Raw genomic sequence first — 26,170 nt, forward strand, 5'->3', positions numbered from 1 at the left:
GTCTGGGCAGCTTCCACATGCCACGGGGCACCTAAGCCCATGCGCCACAAATACTGAGCCTGCATGCTGCCACCACCAAAGCCCAGGCGTCTAGAGCCCGTGGTCACGATAAGAGAAGCCACCCCCACGAGAAGCCCGTGCGCTGCAAGGCAGGGCGGCCCTGCTCGCCGCAACTAGAGAAAGCCTCGTGCAGTAGCGAAGAGCCAAATATGAATCCATAAATGTTGTTTAAAAAAAAGAATATCACACCTAGAAGCAGGTAAGTTGGCCTCCCACCCTGGTACTCCCACTAACAGATCATAGTTTTTTCTTTGTTTGTTTGTTTTTAAGTGTATTACTCTCTTCTGTAAACTATTAGATAACAACATTCACACACTGCCAGGTTGCTGGGAGAATTGTATGAGTTAATGTGTGGGAACATATCAAGTATTGTACACACTGAGGTCTATTTGTTGTTGTCAAAGTCCTCTTAGAAAAAAAATACTTTAATAAGCTCATAAAAAGGTAGTAGGGAAAGCCGCTCAGTTGAGTCATTTATGAAAAGTGAAAGTTGCTCAGTCGTGTCTGACTCTTTGCGACCCCAAGGACTATACAGTCCATGGAATTCTCCAGGCCAGAATACTGGAGTGGGTAGCCTTTCCCTTCTCCAGTGGATCTTCCCAACTCAGGGATCAAACCCAGGTCTCCTGTATTGCAGGAGGATTCTTTACCAGCTGAGCCACAAGAGAAGCTCCCAAGATGTAGTAGAATTGAGCACTCAGCTCAGTTCAGTTGCTCAGTCGTGTCCAATTCTGCGACCCCATGGACGCCAGGTTTCCCTGTCCATCACCAACTTCCAGAATTGAGCACTGCTGCTAAGTCACTTCAGTTGTGACCGACTCTGTGCGACCCCATAGATGGCAGCCCACCAGGCTCCCCAGTCCCTGGGATTATCCAGGCAAGAACACTGGAGTGGGTTGCCATTTCCTTCTCCAATGCATGAAAGTGAAAAGTGAAAGGGAAGTCACTCAGTCATGTCCGACCCTCAGCGACCCCATGGACTGCAGCCCACCAGGCTCCTCTGTCCATGGGATTTTCCAGGCAAGAGTACTGGAGTGGGTTAATAAACCTATATATCTAGTACAATTATAGCCAAAACTATAGAATTTTACTCTTTCTTCCAGGAAAGGCCTGTAAGCAAAATATTCATACTCTGTTCTCAGTGACAAGTTCAACCGTCAGTAGATGAGTTCAGAACCCAGAGGATATGTTCAAACATATTCCTAACCCCATGACGTGTCTGGATCTCTCCATTTAGCCTAGGGAAATCAGAAGGATATACTTCTGTGTTAAAAGCGCTTTCTCAAGACAAATTCCACGGGGAGCTCAAAGTTTTCTGATATTTCAGAGGAAAAGCTTGGATGCATATTCCACTCACTTTTTAGCAGTTCTTTAAGCACCTCCTGTGACTAAGGTACCCGATTAGATGCTGGGAGACACAGTCCTTACCCTCAAGTAGCCTCTGGTGTAATGAAAATTAAATGAATACATACAGTACCGTCTAACTGCAGAGGTAGAACAGACACACCCTGGTTACACGGGCTTGCTTTAGTGCTGCCTGAGTGCGGGCACAGGGCCCTGCGACCCGGGTCCCTTTCTTCGGCTCAAAGGACTCCTTGCCTCGTCTGGTTATAAAGAGCCATGCTTCCATCTCCTTCAAGACAAAGGAAAACCACCTTGTGCATTTCTCTGTGAGCAGAGCGTGACTGGCGGGATCATTGCCCTCAAGCCTGTTCTAAAGTTATGACTTCACTTTTCATAGTTTGGGTAAGGGAGTGGGGGAAAGCGGCTCTTGGATTTCATTGTTTTTTTTTTTTTTTTTTTTTTTAAGGAGTCAAACACTATTCAGATCAACTGGAAGTGAAGCCTGCACTGGGCCAAGCCACTCCCAGCATGGCTCTGCCTGAACCTAATCCTGACCTGCAGTCCACCCCCGTCAGGCCCCCCCAGGCTGCCGGGTGCTGGGAATTCCTGCTGGTGCGCCCGGCACGCAGGACTCAGGGGAGAGGAGACCAGACTCGTTTTTTCTTGTTGGTTAAGCCAAAGCTTCATGTTTTATTGTTAGTGTAATTATTTTAGTTGTCTGCTGCTCTAGCGGAATATCTAGTACCAAGGGTACAGCTGGCCTATAAGGCACCGTCATGTGAATCCCCAGAAAAGTCCTCTTTGCACAGGTCATTTAAAAAGGCACCCCCTGTGGGCGGATGGAGCCCCCAGGCCCGGTGGCCTGAGCTCTGGTGACCCCAGCCCCATCCAGCCCTCCTTGGCTTTGTGCAGTGTGCAGACTGAACAACAGAGAGGCAGCCAGCTTGGGTTCTGTATTGTAGGCTCTAGAGAGAACCATCACTTCTGTATTAAAACAACACTCATGTACATCAACTATATTTCAATTTAAAGAATGCTGAATGTTTAAATGCTCTCTTTACTGTGGGATTATCTTTTTCTTTTTTCGGTATACTTTTCTTTATAAAATTCCCAAAGATGTATTATTAAAAATGTATCTTAAAAACTTACCAAAGTAGAACTTACCTTGAAAATCCTAATGTTAGTTTTGATTTCATGTTTTGCTTTTCCCCGTGGTTTTCATTCCCAGATTTTAAAGGATAAGTGTTAACATTTCTTTATCTGAATCTTCTTCCTATCCTTGCCGCATCCCATAAAATTCCTGGGAAAGAGAATCAGGTTTACATCATCAAAGAGATTTTAAAGGATGCCTCCTTTGCTCCATGACTGTTTTGAAAGAAGAAACCAAGTTCTGACACAGCGGCCTAGAGAAATATCCCCATGAGGTTCTTCTGGTGGATGGGTTTCCCAGGTGGCTCAGTGGTGAAGAATCTGCCTGCCAATGCAGGAGATGTGGGTTCGATCCCTGGGTCAGGAAGATCCCCTGGAGAAGGGTATGGAAACCCACTCCAGTATTTTTGCCTGGGAAATCCCATGGACAGAGGAGCCCCACAGGCTACAGTTCATGGGGTCACAAACAGCTGGACAAAAACAAGAAGGAACTCGAACAGGCACTACTGCGACCAGGGGAGTGAACCCAAATGCCAAGTGTCTATTGCATTAGGGAATAGTTGCTGTGTACCCAAAGTGTTCCTTAGGGCTGTTTCATAATTCCTGGAGACTCTACCAGTGAGCCATGAAACTCAGATAGAGACCAGAGAGTTGCAGAACAGACTATGTTAAGAAGCCAGCTTCTCAGGGGTAATTACAGGATGCTTCATAAGGGTGAAAGCAATTCTCTTAGCTCCTCGCTGCGGGTGGGGTGGGGAATTGGTGAAATTCAGGCGCAGCGCCGTCGGGTGGGGTCTGACCTACCAGGACGCGTTGCCTGTACAACAGGCGGTGAATAAGCTTTTGTTGAACTTCTGGGGCGGGGCGGCTTCCACGGGCCTTCAGCTGTGACAGCTGACCCGCCCAGGACTCTGTCTCTTTAGGGGAGAAACGTTTTCAGGGAGCGCAGAGCAGCTGGGGAGGGGTAGGGGCGGGCTGGCAAGAACCAAGGACAGTTCTGCAGGCCGGGGCTCCTGCCCACTCTATGTAAACCACTGCCGCTGGACGTCGAAGCTTGCTCCCCAAAGGCCGCCGCAAATACACATACATGCAGACTTAGATACACATTCGGGGAACACTTTATTCTCCACTGGGTAAGGGAATCGTTTAGAGAGTGCGGTGCTTTTTCACCCCAGGAAAGGCGGTCCTGGAGTTCTGGGCAGCCTTTCCGGGCGGCCCTGGGATTCAGGAGCTGCCTGGAAAGGGTGGGCGGGGGTCTCCACGACGTTCGCAGACTGTCCTGGACTCCCGATTCGGAACCTCACCCCAGAGAATGCTCGGAGGAGACCCAAGTAGAGGGAACGGAGAAGTCTAGTAGAGAGGTAAAAGTGGGTGCAGCCACAGCAACCAGGGGTCTAAGCGGTGGGGGAATCCGTAAAAAGACAGAACAGTCGCCCGTGTGGACAGAGGAGCCGGGGGTCTAAACCCGGGAGAGCATGAATTCTGCTCAAGAAGGGACCGGTCTTCTTGGGGAAAAGGTGCAAAGTAAGAAAAAGTGGAAATGGTGGCAGGGTGCGGCGCGGAGCAGGGCGCGCGGACACCCCGTGGCCCCCTGGTGCTCGGGCCAGCGCGGCTTGTGCCGGCGGGACTCTCCAACCCACCCACCCCCATGACGGGCCGGGCGCCGGCCCCCCGGCGGCCTCCCCTCCCTCCCCTCGCGCTGCCTCTCCCCCGCGCCCCCTCCCCCGCCGGGCGGTGGAGCCGCGGAGCCCGGACGCGAGCGCGGGGCGCAGGCGGCGCGGGGCGGGCGCGGCGGGCGGGCCATGGCGCGGGCGCGGGCGCGGGCGGCGGGCGCGCGGGGCCGGCCTGGGCGCTGCGGGCTGGGCGGGCGGTGCGGGCGCCGCGCGCTGCTGGCCTGCGCCGCGTGGACCGCGGGCTGGGTGCTGGCGGCCGCGCTGCTGCTCCGCGCGCACCCGGGCGTCCCCTCCGAGCGCTGCACCGACGAGAAGAGCCGGCGCATCCTGGCCGCGCTGGTAGGTGCCGCGGCCGCACTGCCCCGCGCCGCGCGCCCCGGGGCCGGGGTGGGACGCCCTCTGAGGGTCCTGGGAGCCGGGGACTCGGGCGCGGCCGTGGATCCACTGGGAGGGGAATCGGACACCGACCGTGGAATGCCCAACGCGCCCCACCCGGTCTCCAGCCCCGGACTCTGTCCGGGAGTCCTCTGAGCGCCTGGGGGGACGTCTTCCCCTCTGTCGCCCAACTGGTCCTTTGTCCAAAGATGCTCTTCCTGCCCGACTGTTCTCCCGCCGGCCCCAAGACTCCGCTCCTAAGCAAGTTTACGGGTCCGCTCCCAGCCTTCCGACTCGGACTGCGGCGCTTGGGTCGGGCGGGGACCACGCCTCTGCCCCTGGGGTCCCGGTTCTCTCGCTCAGCTGCCGTTCTGTAATTCCGACCTGGGCTGCACCTCGCCGAGTCCCCTGCAGACGGCCAGTGGGGCCCCTTTCTCCGAGCACCCCAGAGCCAAGGCTCTCCCCAGCGCGATCTGCGGGACCCAAGGCAGAGCGCGGTCCGGCGAGCGGGAGCGCGAAGGCGGCGGCTCGGACCCCCGTAGACCTCGGTGTTGGGGTCCTGCCTGCCGTCTACTAAGAGGTGAGGGCGGGGGCGCCCTTTTAGACGAGATCCGCAATTAGGGAGAGAAAGAAACGTCCCCAGTGGCGGGCCGCAGCACTCACCGGGCCCCAGTTGCGCTCTTGGTTGATTCCAAACGTTGGCTCCTCCTTGGTCTCTCTGTTTGGTTGGGAAGATAAGCGTATTAGGAGACTTGGATAAAACTACGAATCCCTAGAAGGAAAGCCATAAAAGGTGAAGGTAACGGGCAACTATTGTTGTATTGATTGATTATTCACTTCCCAGAACAGTGACCATCTAAGTATCTGGTGGGAAAAGGGATCTATTTTCTAAGAAATTTTCAAGAAACGCATGGGAAGCTTCCAGCCCAGTTGTGTACATATGGGTGAGCCTTTGGGGACTGTAGGATTTCAGAACGTGGTAGCATAAAGGCTTTGAAGTAATTTTTAAATTTTATTTTATTTATGGTTGTTCCAGGCCTTAGTTGGGGCATGCAGGATTGTTTTTCTTTCTTTTAGAAAACAGCAGCAGCTATATTTCAGGAAATAACCACCTGCTATGCAGGATCTTTGGTTGCTTGGCAGATGAACTCCTAGTTGAGGCTTGTGGGATATAATTCCCTGACCAGGGATCAAACCCAGGTCCCCTGCATTGGGAGTGCAGCGTCTTAGCCGCTGGACCACCAGGGAAGTCCTGAAGTAAATGACGTTTTAAAAGTGAAATTGTAAAAACTAAAGAAATGAGGTGAAATGGGCAGGCTGAACCGAATCATTTTCCCTGATTGAGTCTGACGTGTCCTCATGAATGGATCATCTCACGTTGGTGAGAGGTGAGATACTCGCTGATTCCCTCCATCCTACCTATCAATAATCTATCATCTATCAAATTATCTGTTCACCTATACACTGGCATTCTATCAAGTTTTCTTTAAGTTACAAGAGCCCATTAGTTTTCTCAGTAACTCATCTAAAAATTCCTTTCACTGGTAAAGATTTTATCCCCCTCCTTTTTGGGGAGACAGATTGACTAATTACAGTAAAAAATTAATAGTCTAGCCAGGATGGAACACTCATTTACAAAAACAATATAGCAGTCTTTTTATGTTAAAATAAAAAGCAAACACTCTTTTCATTTCTTTATGTTTGGTTAAGTGACAGAAGGCCTAATGGAAATTAAATAGCCTACTATAACTTTAGTAATCACTAATCATAACTTTCCCAGCATTTCAGCTCATAAATTAAAACCAATTCTGTTTGGAGGCTGAACCAGTGTATCTCCCATGGCAGCCAGATGGGTCTTTTTTATTCCCAAGAGGTGGGTAAGGAGAGGGTAACAGGTAGGAAGGCCAGAGGGTCCCAAGTGGTAGGAGGAAATAAAATGCAAGTGGCAGACGTTTTTTTCCCTTCTCTGTTGAAGAAACCCATTCTACCTAACACTAACCTTTTATTTTCTTTTCTCAAACTTTGGGCTGATAATGGCTCAACAAACCATTATTCATGTCAATTGTTTTAAGGCCAGGGGTCAAGCCTCGCCTCTGACCCCAGATGGAAATCCTCTCCTCCGGAGGTCATGAACACATGGCTTGCAGCAACAAGCTCTCATCTCTGCCTCTGAAGGCTGGCAATCTTTCCAGCTGCCAAAAAAACAAATTGAAGTAGCATGTCTGGCTGTCTGATTAAAGTTCACCTGCCCTGCTCTCAAATCAGGGGCCTGATTTGAGGGGCGCCCCACCGGGAGGCCTCCTTTGAGGCTGCTGTTCTCAGGGTCCAACTTGCTCTCTCCCCTCTCCATCCTAGGTTTGCTGAGCGGAGCACCGAAGTTCCCTTTTGCCCAGCATGCTGGGATTTGAACAGGACCCCGCTTTCCACGTTGTAGACTCCGCCGGGCCCTGGCTGCCATGCAGAGGCGGGCGTTGTGGCACCGTGCTCTCCCAGGACTGAATTGAGCCTCTGTCTCTCTGTTCTCCCAGCCCTTTGAATTCGCCCTGCCTGCCTTTTATCCTTCATAATAAACTGGCTGTTATTTTTCTCACGACCCTCCAGACTCTCATTAGCTTTCACTCTGAGTCCCAGGACACCAAAGGAATGGCTGCGGCTGAGCCAGTGGGAGCCCCCTTTTCTGGGGCAGAGCCAAGGGCCTTGTGAACCCCTGAGCAGTTCCTGAGCCGTCCGGCCAGGCAGGTGGCAAGCTGGAGGCTGTGGATGAAGCTGAGGGGCTAAGGCCCCTAGGCGCTTGTGCCCCTGAGCTGCACCCCATCTCTGGAGGGGGGCCCCCACACACCACTCTCAAGAGGGAGTTTTGGAAGAGCCAACTGGAGTGCTTCCAGAGCTGATCTTGGGTCCTCCAGCTTTGGAATTTTCTAGGCAGAGGGCAGCCCTCCTTTTTACTGCAGCTTTTCAGCACATCGCATAATCAAAACATCTCTGTGAGGTTTCTAGAGCCCCGCTTTCCCAGGGAACTGTGTCAGGAGGCTGTGCCGGAGCATTGGGTCTGACCATTGATAGGCCTGGCTTCTGGTTCTCCAGGCGGAACACTTCCTGGGGCGGTGGGGATGTGAGCAGTGGGAGCCGCGGATGCTCACAAGGGCCAGGCTCCGCGCTCAGTCCTTTCACATGTAATATTTTGTCTAATCTCAACCCCTGGGAGCCAAGTGCTTTTATTCCCCCATTTCACAGATGGTGAAATCGAGCCCCAGAGAGGTGAAGTAACTTGTCCCGAATCACACAGTGACTGTGCCGTGGAGCCAGCACGTGACTCTGATAGTAGAGACACGGTGACACCATTGGCTTCTCCAGCACTGAAAACCCTAAGGAACAGCTGGGCCTGGGCTTCCCCAGCGGCTCAGTGGCAAAGAGTCTGCCTGTCAATGCAGGAGAGCTGGGTTTGATCCCTGGGTTGGGAATGATCCCCTAGAGAAGGGAATGGCAACCCACTCCAGTATTCTTGCCTGGAGAATCCCATGCAGAGAGGAGCCTGGCGGGTTATAGTCCATGGGGTCACAGAAGAGATGGACACTACATAGCAGCCAAGCAGCAACAACAACCCTCCCGCAGCATGTCACTTTCAAAGCATCTCAAAAAGGTTCCCACAGACTCTGTTATTCAGAAGGTTTTATGTCCCTTTCGGCTAGTTAGGTCTTGATGTGCTTTCATTTAGTTGCCTGCATGTGGGATTTCTTTTCAACAGGACTGGCTTATCTGTCTTTGCTCTGATAAAAACCCTGGCCCAGCGGGACTGCCGCATCCAGGGCACTCACCGAGAAAGATTGTATCGCAGGGACTGAGCCTGCTTCACTGAGCACTCTGGCCATGTCTGTAATGTCTGTCTTCTAAGCTGTCCAGGGGTCAAGAGGGGTTGCAGAATGGTCTGGCTAATTGCACAGCGTAACCGTTCCGCTGGGGAAATCCACTGTGAGATATGAATGCTGCTAACCACATAGGAACTCAATGCTCCTGAAAAACAAAAAAGCAAACACACAAAAGAAAACCCAGCCCTAAGGCGTGACCTCTGATACCCTGTCACCGGTTTCTCAGACTAGAGAGGACAGGTTTTGTTTTTGCCTGAGAACCGTGATACAAGCTGGAGAGATTCTGCTGCTGCTGCTGCTGCTGCTGCGTTGCTTCAGTCGTGTCCGACTCTGTGCGACCCCACAGACGGCAGCCCACCAGGCTCCTCCGTCCCTGGGATTCTCCAGGCAAGAACAGTATCCACCACCAAAACAACGCTTCCTACAAGAACCGGGGCTGCTAGGAGTGTGCATTCTCACAGTTGCACACAATCTGTAAGAAATACGGGCTTCCCTGGCAGTTCAGATAGTAAAGAATCTTCCTGCAACCTAGGACACCCAGGTTTGATCCCTGGGTCAGGAAGATCCCCTGGAGAAGGGAATGGCTACCATCTCCAGTATTCTTACCTAGAGAATTCCATGAACAGAGGAGCCTGGCAGGCTACAGTCCATGGGGCCACAAAGAGTTGGACACGACTGAGTGACTAACACTATAAGAAATACGAATTCATTGTTTCATTAATTTTTTAAAAAATGCCAGTTAAGTACAATGAGACTTTATTAACTTGTTTTTTTCCCAGCTTATCTTAAAATCTGATACCTGCAGATTGTGTGCACACACATTTCGGTACAGAAGTGTACCTGTTCAAGCTGGTTCTTAGGAACTCCATCTATTCAGAGGAAAGTGATTTTTTTTTTTTAATGGAGTCAAAGTATATAAAATACTTCTGTTGAGTTAAAAAATTAGCTATCTCAGTAGGGCATGCTGCTAAGAAAATAATTTCTCTTGTTTCTAATATGATGACCACTTTTAGTTAGCCTGTAAACTTGTAATCTGTAAGTTTACTGTTTTTTAAGTGCTGAGTGCAGTCTTTCTCTGGGTTTAGTAAGCACAGGCATGCATCCTGATGCTACAGACTCACTGAACACTGGTAACCACATGGGCCACAGAAGAGATGAATCTTACATTCTGTTTCTGAACAGCAGGGACTGATGTGCCCAAAGCACTTCATCATAAAGGAGGAAGACACAGAGCTGCTCTGTGCTAACCACCTCATGTACACTTTGCTTCAGTGTAGACTCTCTCCTACGACAAATGAGGGGGAAACCCAGTTCATCACCTCTAGTAGCCGGCGGACCTGGCAGGGTTCTTGGCACCCAGCCCAGCCTCTTCCCTTCCTGATTCAGAGCATCCCCCAGGCATCTGGGAGGCAGGCTTATACCTCAACGTGCTGATCTTCAGAAAACCAGCCAAAATTAATGTAGCCCTCCACAAATCAGTAGCTGTTATCATTGTTCAGCCGCTCAGTTGCATTCGACTCTTTGCCACCCCATGGACTGCAGCACGCCAGGCCTCCCTGCCCTTTACCATCTCCCGGAGTTTACTCAAGCTCTTGTCCTTTGAGTCGGTGATGCCATGATCACCAGTAGACAACATGCCACATTTCCTGCAACGCTTGTGTGGAATTGCCTTCTAAATGTGCAGGCGTGAATCTCATATAGATTCGATTTGAATTCAGTTTCATGGACGCGGTACAGTTTTGTAGAAAACACAGTGCTGTGGGGAGCCGGTGGTGGGGATGGCATAGAGACTCAGGGGGTGGGGGGCTTACTGGATGGAACCCGGGTGGAGGCGGGGAAGGACTCCGAGTGGCAGGTGAGGCAGCCTCCTGGGGAAGGCGGAGCTGACCCTTGCGGGGGGAGGCATTTTGTCCGCTGTGGCCTCTTGGCAGGACACACACTGGCACTTGCTCTAACCTTGCCCAACTGTCTGGTCCTCTGAACACACGAGCGACTTTGCATGTCTGGGCCCCCACTGAGGTGCTTCCCTGAGCTCTCCCTCCTCGTGCGCTAGGCAGACTTGCAGCTCACCTTTCAACACTGGGCTCAGGTGCGTCCCCCCAGAAAGATGCATCCCCGGCCTCCTGCCTTCTAATGACCAGGGCCAGAAAGGGCAGGGGGGAGCCTTTCATGCGAACTGCCAGGGCCTCTGCACCTGTGACCTTGGTTGACCTTCACAGGTCTCCCGTGACGCAGCGTCATCCTCCCAACATTACAGACTTGGAAATGAGCCACGTGCCAGCCCCAGGTACAGCCTGGAGGCAAACCCGGTCTGCCCCAGAGCCGAGCCTGGCCTCCTTCCTTTTGTGCTTCACCCTGCTGTCATTCGGGAGTCCTGGAGGCAGTGACCTCACTGTGACTCCTGAGCCTGGGTCTGTCACCGGATCGTGGCCCAGCTCATACACAGCACTGCTAACTGGAGGGTGACCAGCGGCGGCTGAAGCAGCTTGCCCAGGGGCACTCCCCGCCACGGGTATCTCTTGCGGGCAGTGACAATTTTGTTCGCAGTTCCAGATACAGAGAGTGAAGGCCCCAGTGGTCACACCTGACCTTCCGGGCTTCCACTCGCGGTGCTGTGGCTGGGCCAGGCCACATGTGTCTCCTCCCCTAGGTCCCGCCCCCCTGCAGGGTTCTGACGGTCAGGACCCACCTCCTGCGCAACTCGGTTCTATCACCCACTTTTCTTTCTTTTTCACAGTTCTGCTCTGTCCCTCGTAGAAAAGCACCTTTGATGACACTACAACTTTGATGACACCCTAAAGATGACTATGGGATTGCTTTAAGCCATTTTGGAGCTACTCAAAGGGGATGGGGGCCTTATAAGACAATCGAGAAAAAAAATGTTGCCTTTTCTTATCAGGCTTATTACAGAGGTATGAAACTGTAAACACAAGATAAAGTAGGAAAGAGCTGCAACGAGTAACATGAACACCCCGTATTATTTCTGTCGTTCACGTCTTTCTACTCCTGAGACTCTCCATCGTTTAAACCTTTCATCCCCACTTTGCATGCATTCTCAGTCACATCAGTCGTGTCCGACGCTTTGCGACCCTATGGACTATAGCCTGTAAGGCTCCTCTGTCTATGGGCCTTTCCAGGCAAGAATACTTGAGTGGGTTGCCATGCCCTCCTCCAGGGGGTCTTCCTGACCCAGAGATTGACCCTGTCTCCTGCATCTTCGGCATCCCAGGCAGATTCTTTACCACTGAGCCACCAGGGCAGCTCCATCCCCACCTTCCCTCTAAGATTATCCTGAAAGGGCGAAGAGGAGCTGGAATGGGTGGGTGCTTTCCTGCAAGGCACTGCAATATGGAAGCGATTCCAAACAGAGAGAGTCTGCCACTCACAGGGTCCTGATCCTCAGCTGCTCCTCTCAGGACCCCAAACCTGGAAAGAGGGACCAGGATGAAGAGTAAAAGGAAGGCATTTGACCAAAGTTGTGTTACATTAAATTGCAAGATGAACACTGCATTAAGCATATTTAGAACAGTTTCGTGGGTGTTTATGAATACAGCTGCATCACGGCTGCTGGTGTTCCAAAGACAAAAAGCCGGCAAACAGGGTGGCGTTGTTCCCAAGCTCCAGGATCAGGACTCCATCACTTGCACCTTTGAGTTCGGCAAGTGTGACACCCCCGCCGCCTAATACAGTGTTTGGAGATCTAATGCCGGGCAAAGGAGCACCAGCATGCAGAAGTGCCCCCAGCAGGAAGCTGGGGGTCAGGTCAGACAGCGTGGCTTGGGCCTTTTGGACTGTTGTCCAGTTACTGCCTGAAAGGGTCCCTAAAATCTAGATACTTGTTTTAAGAACCAGGAGTGTAGCTTTTTAATAAACATTTTGGTCATATGAACAGTTCTCTGAGAGTAGTTATAAAGATCCACCATCCCTTGGCCAACGCTCTGCAGCCAGGCCTGTTTTGGAATTCATATTGTTTGGGGTGTTAGATTAATATGCAGAATATATATTTATACCTTCTGGTGAACATGAGGATATGCCAGTAATTAAACAGATCCAACTAAATAATTCTGTAGCAAAGTGTATGCAAAGTCACATGTCAAATACATTCAGACTATAGGTAGCCTCATCTTCTGGGTCGGGTTTGATACTCCATGAGAGTGAATGAGTCATGAAAAACTTGTTTTCAGGGTCTTTTGGACTTTGGGATTGTTCACATATCCAGGCATGATTGGAGGTGCATTATCTGACTTGAAGGATCTGTTATAATCCATTGGGTTAATAAAGCCAAGCAGCACAGAACCAGAAAGTCTGACCCGCCTTTGCCCATGGGGAAGGAAGATGCATTGTGGGGAACAGGTGGGCTCAGAAAATATGCTCAATCCCTCATAAAAGTGGGTCCAGAGGTTTAGGTTTTCTTAAAAAGATAAGAGAACAGAGTCACACGTTCCCCTTTGAACCAGTTTCACAGCAGTGTCTCCTTCTCCTCTACTAGGTCTGAAGGGCAGGGCCTGGATGGACCATCTTCTTAGGAGAGGTGTTTACAGTGTGGTGGGATTGGGGGGTCACCACTTCCCCTCTGCGGGGCAGGAGGGCCTGTGAGCCCCAAAGCTTAGGAGAAACTCCCCTCCTGAGGGCCCCTGAGTGCCTTCCTCACCACCACCAGGAATCCAACACCCTCTGCTTGCAGAACTCACCCCGCGGGCTGATCTTCTGAAGGCGCCGCGGCCTCCGCGCAGGCCTGCGGACCCTGCCAGCCTCCAGGCCTGTTCTAAGTCCTGCTTCCTGCAGCAGGCGCTGTTGAGCGGTCCCAGCTGAGGGGTCGTTCCTGAGGTCACTCTCAGGGCTGGCTGTGCTGTTCTTGGCACGGGGCAATTAAAAGCTCTCCAGGTGACCCCTATGTGAGCCCAAGAACCGAGAACCACTGGCCTGGCTCCGTCCTTCCACTGACAGTCCAGGACACCGAGCCGAGAGGCAGACGGCCTTTGCCAGCATCACCCAGCTCAGCAGGAAGGATGGGGCAGGGGCGGGTCAGTGGGAGGCACCTGCCTGGGCCTGATGGAGAAAATAACAAACATGAGATTCTATCACAAACCTTTCACTTCATAATTCCTCTCTGCCCCGAGTAGCCCTGTGGTCCGCATGCCTGAGGGTTCTCTCCGGGACTGTCAGGAGCATCCTGGCGTGGGGTCCAGCCTCCGCGGGGTGACCCGTATCCCTTCCTTCCAGTGCCAGGACTACCGGGGCGGCGCGCTGGGCGGAGACCTGTGCGAGGACCTGTGCGAGGCGGGGCAGCTGCGGTACCGGCGCTGCCTGTACTACGAGCGCGGGAAGAAGGTGCTGCAAGCCGACTGGCGCGGCCTGCCCGTGGTCCTCAAGTCCAAGGAGGAGGCCTTCTCCAGCTTCCCGCCGCTCGGCCTCCTGGACGGGCAGCATGAGGCCGGCGGCCAGGACTTGCCGGAGGCTGAGCTGCTGGTGCTGGCGGCCGGGGAGGCCCGGAGCGCGCTGGGCCTGGAGCCGGCCGAGGGCGGCCTGGGCCGGCTGGAGCTGGTGCGGCGGGGCCCCCGGCGGCGGGGCCAGCTGGCCAGCCTGTGGGCGCTGCTGCAGCAGGAGGAGTTCGTGCTGCTCAGCCTGCTCCGCGGCCGCAGCCCGCACGCCCCGCCCGTGCTGGGCTCCTGCGGCCACTTCTACGCCGTGGAGCACCTGGCAGCCGGCAGCCCCGGCCACCGCGCCCTCTTCCCGCTTAGGCCGGACGGCGGGCGCCGCGGCCAGGCGCGCGCGGTCAGCGGCGTGGCGCTCAGCTTCCTGGACATGGTCCGCCACTTCGACCACGACTTCGCCCACCGCCTGCACCTCTGCGACGTCAAGCCCGAGAACTTCGCCATCCGGAGCGACTTCACGGTGAGGGGCGGCTGGGGGCGGCTGGGGGGTCCGCGGGGGGCGGACTTCGGTCCGAGGGATGGGGATCCTAGGCCAGAGGGATCTGAAGCCCCCGGGAAACCCTGCGGCGTGATGCCACCTTCTGGCCTGGACAGCTCCGACCTGCCGGACCTTTGGGGGTGGGAACCAGCGCATTTAAAGGAGGAAGGTGCCTGGCACCCGGGAAGGGAATAGTAAGGCAAGCTGCCACAGCAGGGGCTCAGTGCGTCTTCCTCCACTGCCGCCCTGGTTTCTCCCAAGCAGCGTAGCCCCTTCCTTCTTGGGGCTAGTGCTGCTTCAGGCGGTGAAGAATCCGACTACAATGCGGGAGACCCAGGTTCGATCCCTGAGTCCGGAAAATCCCCGGGACAAGGAAATGGCAACCCAGTCCAGTGTTCTCGCCTGGGAAATCCCATGGACAGAGGAGCCTGGAGTCCATGGGGTCGCAAAAGAATCGGACACGACTGAGCAACTGCACTTTGAGGAGATGAGAGAAGGCCGGCCTTTGGGGGCTTGGGGACAAAGGTCCAGGGGGCGGAGAAACCGGTTTCCAGCCGCGCACACTCCATCACCACAGGCCACGGTCTCTAGTTCTTTCTTCTGGAGAGGTTCTAGTCTGTTCCCCTTCCCTGGGTAAGACTTCTTCCAGAGGGACAGCTGATTGTTTGCTGCTTTATGCAAGAGAAGATTCGACCCCCGGTGGACACGGCAGCCTCCATGCTGCTCTGCAAGTGGCAGGTGAATTTTATGTCCCACTCCAGGCTGTGCAGTTTAGGCACAAAGTCGTGTCCGACTCTTTTGCAACCTCGTGGACTGTAGCCATCCAGGCTCCTGTGTCCATGGGATTTCCCAGGCAAAAAATACTGGAGTGGGCTGCCATGCTCTTCTCCAGGGCATCTTCCCAAGTCAGGAATCGAACCTGAGTCTCCTGCATTGGCAGACGGATTCTTTACCGCTGAGCCAGCAGGGACGCCCCCACTCCAGGCAGTGCAGGTGTGCAAAGAACTAACCAAGGTGTGGAAGCAGCAGGAAGACTCAGACTCTGGGGGTGGGATGTAGCCATCTGGGTTTGGAAGCCAAGCCCTCCAGGTGATTACTGATGTGCTCAATGTGAGAACTAGTGAGCTAGTGGTCGAGCAGATGGGTCCCCCTTTGGCCCATGTTGCAGTGTTGCCCAGGTGGATGGAGGGTGTGTCTCCCAGGTAACCTGTAAGAACGATGACCCGCAGTCATTCACTTTTTTCAGGTCCTCCCTTGCGGGTCTTGAGAATTTGTCCAATGGTTGCAAATGAACTAGGAACCCCTCTTTACTTCTTGCTCTCAAACTGCTGCCAGAAAGCATGCTTTTCAAACAGATTTCCTACTCTAGAGGCACAGTCTTAAGTAGAGAAGGAAATAATTCTCACCAGTCCTTTCCAGTCTGATTCTAGGATGGAGTCTGATGATGATGCAAGTTAGGTAATTTTGTGCAGGAAGAACTTTAAGATTCATCCTGATGTGATCTAAGAAGCCTCGCACAGGTTTTTCTGCTCATTTTGTTACTATTCTTATTGTAGGTGCATAGAGTTATGCTTCCAATAGCTGTAATCCATTCTACGATTACACTAAAAATTAGAAAATAAATCTGGCTCTTGTTGGGAAATGAGATGGAATCAGCTGGAAGAGAGAAGTATCAGAGAGTGGAAATTTCACCAGGGTCCCGGAGGAAGCTGAGGAGATGACCAGGGATTATCAAAAGAAGAGAAGGGTCTTGCAGCTCCAAAAATAAATTATGAAAGACAGTAGACTCATTATTGGTAAAGAATCTGCCTGCAGTGCAGGAGACCCCTGGAGAAGGAAGTGACATCCCACTCTAGTATTCTTGCCTGGGGAATTCCATGGACAGAGGAGCCTAGAGGGATGCAGTCCATGGGGTCACAAAAAGTCGGACACAACTTAGTGACTAAACCACCACTGATATATTTTTAGTGTATTAACCAGGATAAATAATGAAACGAGCTATTCTTTTGGCTAAGGAGATAGAGAAAATCAATTAAAATGATAATTTCTGTTGCAGTGCCAGAATTAGTAATTAGGCAAAGCTCTCAAATAGGGAAAAGTTCCCTGTTCATTTTTTCCCTTATTCTCCACATATCTTGAAATAAATTATTTTCCCTCCTCTGTTTTACTGAATAATCCCCACGAAACTTTACTGCCTTCTGGCATCAATCTTGAAGGAAGAACAGAAGCAACAAGCTGGGAATATGCCTTCTGACTTTGCATAGATTTGAGGAGAAAATGAACCCTTTTTTGAGATGCTACCAAAGGGAGAAAGCTGGTATGTTGAGGCTGACCTGTGAAGGCTTGTGAAATGCCACAGACTCCATCAAACTCATCCAGTCTTCTAATAGCTCTTTAATACCTTGAAGCTATACATTGCCTGATTTGGGCAGAGTCCAGGTTTTCTCAGGTTTGAGCTCATCTTTTTGTTTTTTTCCTAATTCAGGTGGTGGAGGAAAATCTGCATAATTTAGACGTTCTTTTTTCTGGTTTTGAAGCCTTTTGGGTTGAAGCCAGGAAGATAAATCTGAAATTGCAGGGGGTCACCACATTTTCATGCTGATAGTGGGACTTAGTTTTTGATGCTGTTGCATCTGGGACCACAGGTATTGATCCTAATTCGACCACTTTGGCCCTGCCACTTGCCCCTGTCAGTTGGAAACCAGTCAACTCAATAACAGTCCATAGATAGACAAGGTCCTTTTTGCCCACCTCATTCTCCCCATCACACCCTCAACCTGCCCCTTGAATGTAGTTTTTGTTTGTTGCTTATATTCATAGGAATAAGTGACCTGTGTCTCGTAGCTTTTATATTCCTGAGCCTTGAGTGTCAGAAGCCAAAGTGGTAAAGCAGTGGAGGGGGAAGTCAATTCATTTGTAAGAACTTTCAGAGATTCAACATTAAGATCTGAGAAAACTTTCAAAGCTGCAGAGGGATCCTGGTCCCACGTTCCCGACTCTCAGTGACCACAGCGGTCCTTCTGCAGTTAAAGCCTTGCAGTCCGGCCTGTGTCAGCGGCCGTGCGTCCCCAGCACGGCCCGGCCCTCCTCCCTGTGGCCAGAACCCCGCGACCCCCGTCCTCCTGATAGCCATGTGCTGTTTAACTCGCAGGTGGTGGCTATCGATGTGGACATGGCTTTTTTCGAACCTAAAATGAGGGAAATTCTCGAGCAGAACTGCACAAGGGATGAAGACTGCAATTTCTTTGATTGTTTTTCAAAGTGTGATCTGCGAGCGCACAGGTGTGGGGCCCAGAGAGCCAACAGCAACCTGCAGGTAAGCGGGCCATCCTTTTGAGGGGGGTGCCCTGTCCTCTGGGGGGGCCGTCCTCTTGAGGGGGCCTTGTCCTCTCTGGGGGTGCCCGTCCTCTCAGGGGGGACCATGTCCTCTCAGGGGGGGCCGTGTCCTCTCTGGGGGCCCTGTCCTCTCTGGGGGAACCTTGTCCTCTGGGGGACCCTGTCCTCTAGGGGGTCACCCTATCCTCTCTGAGGGAGCCTGTCCTCTCTGGGGGTGGGGACCGTGTTCTCTCCAGTGGCCCCTGTCCCTCTTGGGGGGGCCCTGTCCTCTCTGGGGGGCCGTCCTCTCGGGGGTGCCCTGTCCTCTCTGGGGGGGCATCCTCTCGGGGGGCCCTGTTCTCTCTGGGGGGCCCTGTCCTCTCTGGGGTGGCCCGTCCTCTCAGGGGGGACCTTGTCCTCTGGGGGACCCTGTCCCTGGGGGGGCCTTGTCCTCTCTGGGGGGACCTTGTCCTCTGGGGGACCCTGTCCTCTGGGGGGGACCCTGTCCTCTGGGGGTTACCCTATCCTCTCTGAGGTATCCTGTCCTCTCTGGGGGAGGGGACCGTGTTCTCTCTGGTGGCCCCGTCCCTCTTGGGGGGGGCCCATGTCTCTCTGCAGGGAGGGCCCCTGTCTCCTCGGGTCCTCTGCCCCCCACTCCATGGCTCCTGCTGATGTACCTGGAGGTCGTCACCCTCTCCCCACCACCTGGGTTCACTGCGTCCAGTGAGGGCAGGATAGGGGAGATGGGGATCATTTATTCTTTGTTGGTGCTCCCAGCACAGCCATTACTGGGTCCCCCACAACCATGGGGGTGTCTGTTCTCTCTGGGCCTAATTTCTACATCTACACACACATACACACACACACACAAAATGAGCACTTTTTATATCAAACTAAACTCCAGATGGCTCAGATACTTACACCTAAAAAATGAGACCCTAAATGTTCCAGAAAAAACTAGGAAAACTGAAGATACCCTAGAGTTCGGAAGGCCTTTCTAAGCACAGAACAAAGCTCAGAGGCTCTAAGACGAACAACTGACACATTTAACCATCTTACAAAAATCACCATGGCAAAAGTAAAACAAAATTACAAAAAATATGAGAAATTTAAAAGTTAAATGAGAAAACTGGCAAACTGTCTGTAACTGCTCTCACTGATGAGACTAGAGGACAGAGGTGGCCTTTACCCCCAGCTGCAGAGATTCAGTGTCCCCCAGGATCATCCTTGGCCCACCAGACATTCTCCACTGTGGTTACCCCACATCCCAGGATCAGTCTAGTGACTGGTCAGAGGGGGAGGGGAGAAATGCAAAACCCAGCCCCTTTGGCCTCTATAAGGCTCTATAAGGAACAACTCTATAGGTTATCCCAGCATCAGAAGTTCACCTTCTCCCTCAGTTTCATGGAAAGATGGTTCCTGAGAACGCCCCTCAATAAATCCCTGCATGCAAACCTCCATCTTACAGTCTGCTCCGAAGGAAACCAACCTAAGCAAGGGGACCAGTGTCCTTAATATGTAAAGAGCATTTACAAATCAATATGAAAAGGCCAACAACCTAACAGAAATGTGGGCAAAGTATATCAACTTGACCAGTCACTGGAAAGGAAGAACAAATACTTTCAACCTGACTGATAAGAAGAGCGATACAAATCAAATAATTTTTCAATTGACAAAAATAAAAGACAACACACATTGTTGAGGGTGTTCTTAGTGTATGTTGCTGTGAGAGTGTAACTTGGTGCAATTTTTATGGGGTCAATCTGGTAATATCAGTCAGAACAAAAATGTGCATACCTCTTGGCCCATAAATTTCATTTCCGGAAGTTTTAGGCATATTCAAAATGAAAATGACATCTGAAGGATATGTATTGCAGCATTTTTCATAATAGCAAAAGTTCGTGAGCAACCTAAATTTCTATCAGCAGGGAACAAGCTAAATAATTTATGACATGCATCTGAGGTACAGTCATTAAAACAAATGGAATAGCCTTATAGTGATTTGGAAGGTCTCTCTGATATTTGGTTAAATGGAAGCTATAGAACAGTGTGTGTGATACACTCCCATCCATGTAAAGGAAAAGGAAAAGCAAATGCATGAAACAATAACTCACCAGAAGGACATTCAAGGGAGTGGGTACCTCTCAGAGCTGAGTGTCTGGTTTTTAGGAGTTGGATGGAGCTTAAGATTAAAGCCTAATTGGTGGGACATTTTCAATGTTTGCACCTGGAGATGCAGTATCAATTCAAAAGAGAAATAAGAACATTTGTTTTTAAATAGAATCCTCATCCTTGCAGGGATTAGTAAATGAAAGTCAAAATTATTTGTCTCCCATGAAACAGTAGATCTATAAAATTGAGGCATTTGTTAAATGAGTCTAATATAAAGTGTGATGTAGAAAAATAGAGCAGAATATTAATTATGCATGAATTGTGCTCCATCCAACAGGGAGAAAACCAGGAAGGCTGTAAAACAGCAAAACAGCATGTTTAAATTGAGAATTTAAAGAGATCTTCAGCCCAAGTAAATTTCATACCCAAGGAGAATTAAAGACTATGAGAGACTTCACTTTTACTTCTCCTAAAATAAAACATCTTAAAGGCTTCTTGGGCTTCCTGGGTCAGGAAGATCCCCTGGGGAAGGGATAGGCTACCCACTCCAGTATTCATGGGCTTCCCTGGTGGCTCAGATGGTAAAGAATCCACCTGAAATGCAGGAAACCTGGCTTTGATCCCTGGGCTGGGAAGATTCTCTGGAAGAGGGCATAGCAATCCATTCCAGTATTCTTGCCTGGAGAATCCCCACAGACAGAGGAGCCTGACAAGCTACAGCCCAAGGGGTTGAAAAGAGTCTGGATATGACCAAGTGACTAAGCAGAGCACAGCACACAAAGGCTCCTTAAAAGAACCTGCAGCCTCTCCCTTCCAATATACCTTTTTCCCAGGGAGCCGGAAAGTACTATCGCATTCATATACCCCTTGTCACCAGCGTGTCCTGTGGCCTTGGGGACCACCTGCCAGGTGGTGATGACTGTCACTGTCATCAGCCTTGAATGAGAAAGAGGCCTGTGACCGCAGGGCTGGCAGCCTGGAGCCGCCCAGGGCCTACTCCTTAAGTTCCCAGCTCTGACTTCCTGCTGCAAGCTCCTTGATGGTCTCTGAGCATCACCTGCAGCTTCCCCTGCGACATCCCCGCCCCTGCGGGGCAGCCTTCTAGTCTCCAGTGGCCCTGCGCGGCTGGGGTTCCAGGAGAGGTCCCCGGGGGGGACAGGTGGGGGAGGGACAGGTGGGGGCGGGACTCCCCCCACCCCCAAGCCCTGAGCTGACCATCGCCCTCTCTCCCCCAGGTGGTCTGCGACAAGATCTTCCGCCACTGGTTCTCCTCGCCCCGCGGCAGCTCCGCGGTGTCGGGCCCACTGCGGGGGCAGCTGCGGGCGGCAGTGCAGGAGTGCGCGGCCCTCGGGGCCCAGGGCGCGCCTCGTGTGCTCGGGAGGTTGCGAAGCCTGCTCCAGGCTGCGCTGCGGGAGCTGCGGGACGGCGAGGAGCCGCGCCCCGGGGCGAGGAGCCTTCCAGGCGGCGACCCTCACCGTGGGACCCCCGGCGCTGCTCAGAAGGCCCCAGCCAGCCTCAGCCATCACCCCTTCGAGTGACATGAGGGAAGGGTCTGGCACCGGGGTCTCCCCTGTGCAGGAGCAGGAGTGTCCACAGGGCCCTGCAGACCCCCAGTGCAACAGCGTGTACAGGAGTGTGTGCATGCATGTGCACAAGTGTGCGTGAGCACATGGCCTTGAGATTTGTGTGGATGTGTGTGAGCAGGTGAGTGTGAGCAAGTGAGTGTCTGGGGCGTGTGCTCCTCCGGGCCTGGAAGGTGCTGTCTCTGGCGGGTCCTGGAGCCTTGGGCCTCCCGAGCAGAGTCACCTTTGTTTTGGAATTGAAAACAATAAAATACACAAGTCTGGGAGCTGTAGTCTGTACTCTGAGCATGTGGAAGCACAGTTTATTGTACTTTTCGTTTAGAGGAATGCATGGCTTTCCTGGATTGTAAAAGCGGGAGCACCTCTTATCTCAGTCCGTCCTCCCTCAGAGCAGGGCCTGCAGGCTCACTGTGCTCGGGGGCAGGAGGGCCAGGTGAGACGAGGCCACAGACCTAACGTCTGGCATCTGTGGGCAGAATTACTTCTGGTGGGCTCCCGACCACAGTGCTCTGCTGCAAGAGACCAAATGGGGGGAACCACGTCCCGGTCTCTCCCTGGTCGGGCAGCTGAAGCCAGGCCAGACGTCTGTCCATCCTGGGGAGACATAGTTCTAGTCTATGGGGAGACATATGGGGACTGTGAGAGCTCAGTAAACAACCACAGGCCACCCTCAAGATTAATCCAGAAAGACGCCAAGAGAGGACAAGGGATTCTGTTGAAGGTTTACAAATAGGAGACTAATTAATCCGAAGTTTTAAAAGATCACTGTTGTTTAGTCGCTAAGTCATGTCAACTCTTTGTGACCCCATGGACTGTAGCCGGCCAGGATCCTCTGTCCATGGGATTCTCCAGGCAAGAATACTGGAGTGGGTAGCCTTTTCCTTCTCCAGAGGACCTTCCCAACTCAGGGACTAAACCCAGGCCTCCTGCATTGCATGCAGATTCTTTACCAGCTGAGCCACAAGGGAAGCCCAAGAATACTGGAGGGGGTAGCCTATCCCTTCTCTAGTGGATCTTCCTGACCCAGGAATAGAACCAGGGTCTCCTGCACTGCAGGCGGATTCTTCACCAGCTGAGCCATCAGCGAAGCCCCCATTTATGGAAAGGGATATACTTACTGGAAATTACAACTTCCTTGGTGACTGCCAGGTGGTTGGTCAGCACATTTCTGGAGAACAAGGAAACAGCACATTCAGAGAACTTTCTGGAGAAAAGCACCTTGAGAAACACTCTGCTCTTCATTTTTTATGTTGTTCCGAAGCAGCCTGTCATCTGGATAGGGTTTCACAAGAAGGGTGAATTTTCTCTTAACCACTTAAATTATTTTCTCTTTGGTCCCAGTTTTATTTTACCTCTGAATGTCAGGACATACAGATTGGCCTGAATGATATTAAGTATGCACTTATTGGAAGGCTCCCGAACTTGGAGCCAGAAGCCTGGGGCTAAGGGTCTGGTTCTCACGCTAACTAATTGTGTAACTTTAGACCTGGCAATTACCTCTGCCTCAGTTTTCTCATCTGCAACCTGTGATGTAAATGTTCCTTGGGAATTGAATGAGCTAGAGTAGTCCAGAGAACTAATGCACAGATGCAAACGTTCCCCTCCAAAATATGTGTGTTTTAATCCGCTTGAGCCATTTAAGTCAATCCCCTTCTAGCCCATGCTACTGAAGGGGGCTCCCCCAAGAGCAAGGACACAACAGAAGGGGATGGGGGCCCGTGGGGTCTCTGGAATGGCCCTTGGTGGCGCTGGCTGGAGCAGAGCTAGGAAAGGCTCATGAATATTCCATGATCAGCACAGAAAACATCTCTACTTATCACTAATTTTTAAACTCCCCAAAGTCAGGTTTTTCTCTCATCTTTTCATTTTACAACTGAAGAACCCTTTCTCTTGTGTCAAGAGTAAGGCCTGGTTCATAGAAGACATGTGGAAAAGTGTAGTGGTTCCGAGTACGATTCAATCTTTATTACAACTTCTATAAAAGGCACTCATACTATAGCTAACAGGGCTTCCCAGGTGGCTCAGAGGTAAAGAATCTACCTGCAAAGCAGGAGACACAGGTTCAGTCCTTGGGTTGGGGAGATCCCCTGTAGGAGGGCATGGCAATGCACTCCAGTATTCTTGCCTGGAGAATCCCCATGGACAGAGGAGCCTGGAGGGCTACAGTACATGGGATCTCAAAGCTTTGAAGATGACTAAGCAACTAAACAACAACAAAAAGCTGTAGCTAATATGGAGAATTGACCCAGACAATCCTGGAGGGAAGAATGCTACTTGGACCCAGTCTGGCACAAAGAGGGGTCTGTCACAAACTCAGAGCTGGCAGAAATGTTGGAAGCATTGCCGTCATGGCAGCTCCCTCTGAAAAAGACTGGTTGACAGAAAACGGCGGAGCAGGGATCCTCTGTGGGTTGTCCCGGAAGCATCTGGAAGCATCTATGAAGTGAGAAGTTCCCGGGTGTGGAGTCAGAGTCTCTGGGGCTGAGACTGCACTCCAAGAGCTGGAGGTCAGCATCTATGTCTGTAGTAGAGAAGGCCCTTACCACGTGGCTCCCGGGGGCCTTGGCTGGGGTGTGAGGCCTCCAGCTGGTCTTTCCTCAAGTAAGCGCCTCTGAGCTGCAGGGCATTGAGTCGGTTTGTCCATCAGGGATCATCTTTACATAAGAATGGCTGACGGAGCACTTCTGCATAGTCGACACCGAGGGACTTCTGTCCTCCCAACTTCTATTCCCTACAGAGTCAGCCATCATCAGCCCGTTTATCAAACTTCCGACTGGTGGTCCAGGGATGTCTCTGCCCCAACCCTTCAGCCCCCTGTCTTAGCAGAGAAAGTGCCACTCTGTCCCCATTTCGCTGGGAACTGCCCCCTCCTATGGCTCCTTGCGCAGAAGGCAATGGCACCCCACTCAAGTACCCTTGCCTGGAAAATCCCATGGACGGAGGAGCCTGGTAGGCTGAAGTCCATGGGGTTGCTAGGAGTCGGATACGACTGAGAGACTTCACTTTCACTTTTCACTTCCATGCATTGGAGAAGGAAACGGCAAGCCACTCCAGTGTTCTTGCCTGGAGAATCCCAGGGACGGGGGAGCCTGGTGGGCTGCCGTCTGGAGTCGCACAGAGTCAGACACGACTGAAGCGACTTAGCAGCAGCAGCAGCAATGGCTCCTTGCTGCTCCCTTCCACAGCCCTGAGAGAATGCCCTTAGCAAGAATGCCCAGGGCAAGAACAGAAGACATGCAGTCACCCACTCGGTGTGTGGCTGCTAGTGAGAAAGGTGCCCCCGACCCCACTGGGACCGTTCTAACTCGTTCACTCCTCTCACTCCGCCTTTGCTGCTAAAGTTTGAAAGAAATCTCCGGTCTGGTGCAGAGTCCAGAGTCCACTTACCAGGCGTCACATTTGAAAACACGTCTTAAGAAACTGCAGGACCATTTTCAGCGGCTCTGGAGGCCTTCCCTGGAGGCTCCTGCCCCTCTTCTCAGCAGGAGCGCGCTCCCTCCCTCGCATTCCTGAAGGCTGCAGGCCTCTGGACCTGGTTTCCCAGTGGCGATGATGAGACGGACCCCCACACCGCCTCACCTGTTTCTCTTCTGAGCAGAGCACCCCCGTGGGCGTTCTAGAACTATCTGCCTAGCTGGGGTGCGGGGGGAACCTGACTGGCTGGGATCCTCACCTTCCTTCTCACCACGTCTTCTAGGCCCCGCGCTCCGTTTCGGAGCCTGGAAAGAGCAGGCGACGCTCCGTCATTTCGTTCCGCTTCCTATCGCGTCATCACACCGCTTCCCCGAGCCGGAGGCAGCGTATCATCCCAAGCCTTTTTTCTCCAGACTCTCAGCACTTCAAACCTTCATTCTTTGCCACTACGTTCCTTCTCCCTAATCACTTTTTCTTTTATCCTATCCAGCGTCTGACCGGCCTTTGAAGGCAGGGAGATGAAACTGGAGCCGTCTAACCAGGAGTCGTGTCTCTCTGAGAAAGCTACAAAATGAATGAATGCTTTTAATCAGTAATTTGAATTACTATTAAAATCTTCCTGCTTAACCTCTTCTCCTGCCACATCTTTAATTTTGCTCTTTCCTCTGAAAGTATTTGGCTGAACCCTCTGCAAACCGGGGTATTCCCAGGTGGCTCAGTGATAAAGAATCCACCCGCCAATGCAGGAGACGCAGGGAACGTGGGTTTGATCCCTGGGTTGGGAAGGTCCCTTGGAGGAGGAAATGGCCACCCACTCCAGTTTCTTGCCTGAAAAATTCCATGGATGGTGGAGCCTGGCGGGTTACAGTCTGTGGGGTGGGTAACAAAGAGCTGGACACGGCTGAGTGACTGAGCACGCACCTGCAAACTGGGACCCCAGGCCCTGTGGTGTCTCTGCTGTGCAGAAGCCAGGGTTGACCTGGGCACTGCCCAGTGAAGAGCAGCCTCTCTGCGGACGGTGGGGGCCGGGTCCCCTGGGGGACAGCACGCCCCCCACCTCCCGCCCCCAAGCACAGCTTCACAGAATCAGGGCACCAGGAGCAGCGGAGGGGCCTCCGATCCCTCTTTCTTGCTGGGCGTCCTGCTCTGAGGGTGTTAACACTGAAGGCTTTCAGTTCTAAGAAGGCAAACTACCAAGCTTTTATAAGCGATTCTGATTTATTGCGTTTCTTTCACACACGTTTTGTGGCGTTCTGTGCACCTGGGACCTCGCCTTGTACCCGCACGTTTTCCTACAAAGGGGCCGATTTCTCTAACAACACTCAAGACAGAGAGAGGCGCGGAGCAGGCAGGGACGTGTAGCTTG

At 52.2% G+C, this 26,170-nt stretch overlaps 1 protein-coding gene, 1 long non-coding RNA gene and 1 other non-coding gene across 4 annotated transcripts; 1 reads left to right on the forward strand and 2 right to left on the reverse strand.

The window, feature by feature from the left end:
• Nucleotides 1-4,355: 4,355 nt before the first annotated feature.
• DIPK1C (divergent protein kinase domain 1C) lies at nt 4,356-21,637 on the forward strand. Its single transcript, XM_055558864.1, has 4 exons — nt 4,356-4,565; nt 13,691-14,362; nt 17,532-17,696; nt 21,043-21,637. The coding sequence occupies exons 1-4, from the start codon at nt 4,356-4,358 to the stop codon at nt 21,343-21,345; spliced, it is 1,350 nt and encodes a 449-aa protein (XP_055414839.1). The 3' UTR covers nt 21,346-21,637.
• On the reverse strand, nt 5,777-5,849 carry TRNAG-CCC (transfer RNA glycine (anticodon CCC)). Its single transcript has one exon. It is a non-coding gene; the product is annotated as a tRNA-Gly (tRNA).
• Nucleotides 21,638-21,698: 61 nt separating the features above from the next.
• Nucleotides 21,699-25,317, reverse strand: LOC129635850 (uncharacterized). 2 transcript variants are annotated; one of them, XR_008706489.1, is made up of 3 exons: nt 25,064-25,317; nt 22,509-22,558; nt 21,699-22,005 (listed from the first exon to the last, which is right to left on the reverse strand). It is a non-coding gene; the product is annotated as an uncharacterized LOC129635850 (long non-coding RNA). The 2 variants fall into 2 exon arrangements; XR_008706488.1 differs by having other exon boundaries at nt 24,778-25,317.
• Nucleotides 25,318-26,170: the final 853 nt, after the last annotated feature.

This window comes from Bubalus kerabau, chromosome 21, assembly GCF_029407905.1.
Source record: "Bubalus kerabau isolate K-KA32 ecotype Philippines breed swamp buffalo chromosome 21, PCC_UOA_SB_1v2, whole genome shotgun sequence".
In the NCBI taxonomy this organism is placed as follows: Eukaryota; Metazoa; Chordata; class Mammalia; order Artiodactyla; family Bovidae; genus Bubalus; species Bubalus kerabau.

What these genes read in the sequence shown, in the direction of transcription:
- DIPK1C (XM_055558864.1), top strand. Translation starts at nt 4,356, where the DNA reads ATGGCGCGGGCGCGGGCGCGGGCGGCGGGCGCGCGGGGCCGGCCTGGG. An exon ending in GGCGCATCCTGGCCGCGCTG is followed by an intron (nt 4,566 to 13,690) that starts GTAGGTGCCGCG and finishes CCTTCCTTCCAG; the next exon opens with TGCCAGGACTACCGGGGCGG. An exon ending in GAGCCAACAGCAACCTGCAG is followed by an intron (nt 17,697 to 21,042) that starts GTAAGCGGGCCA and finishes TCTCTCCCCCAG; the next exon opens with GTGGTCTGCGACAAGATCTT.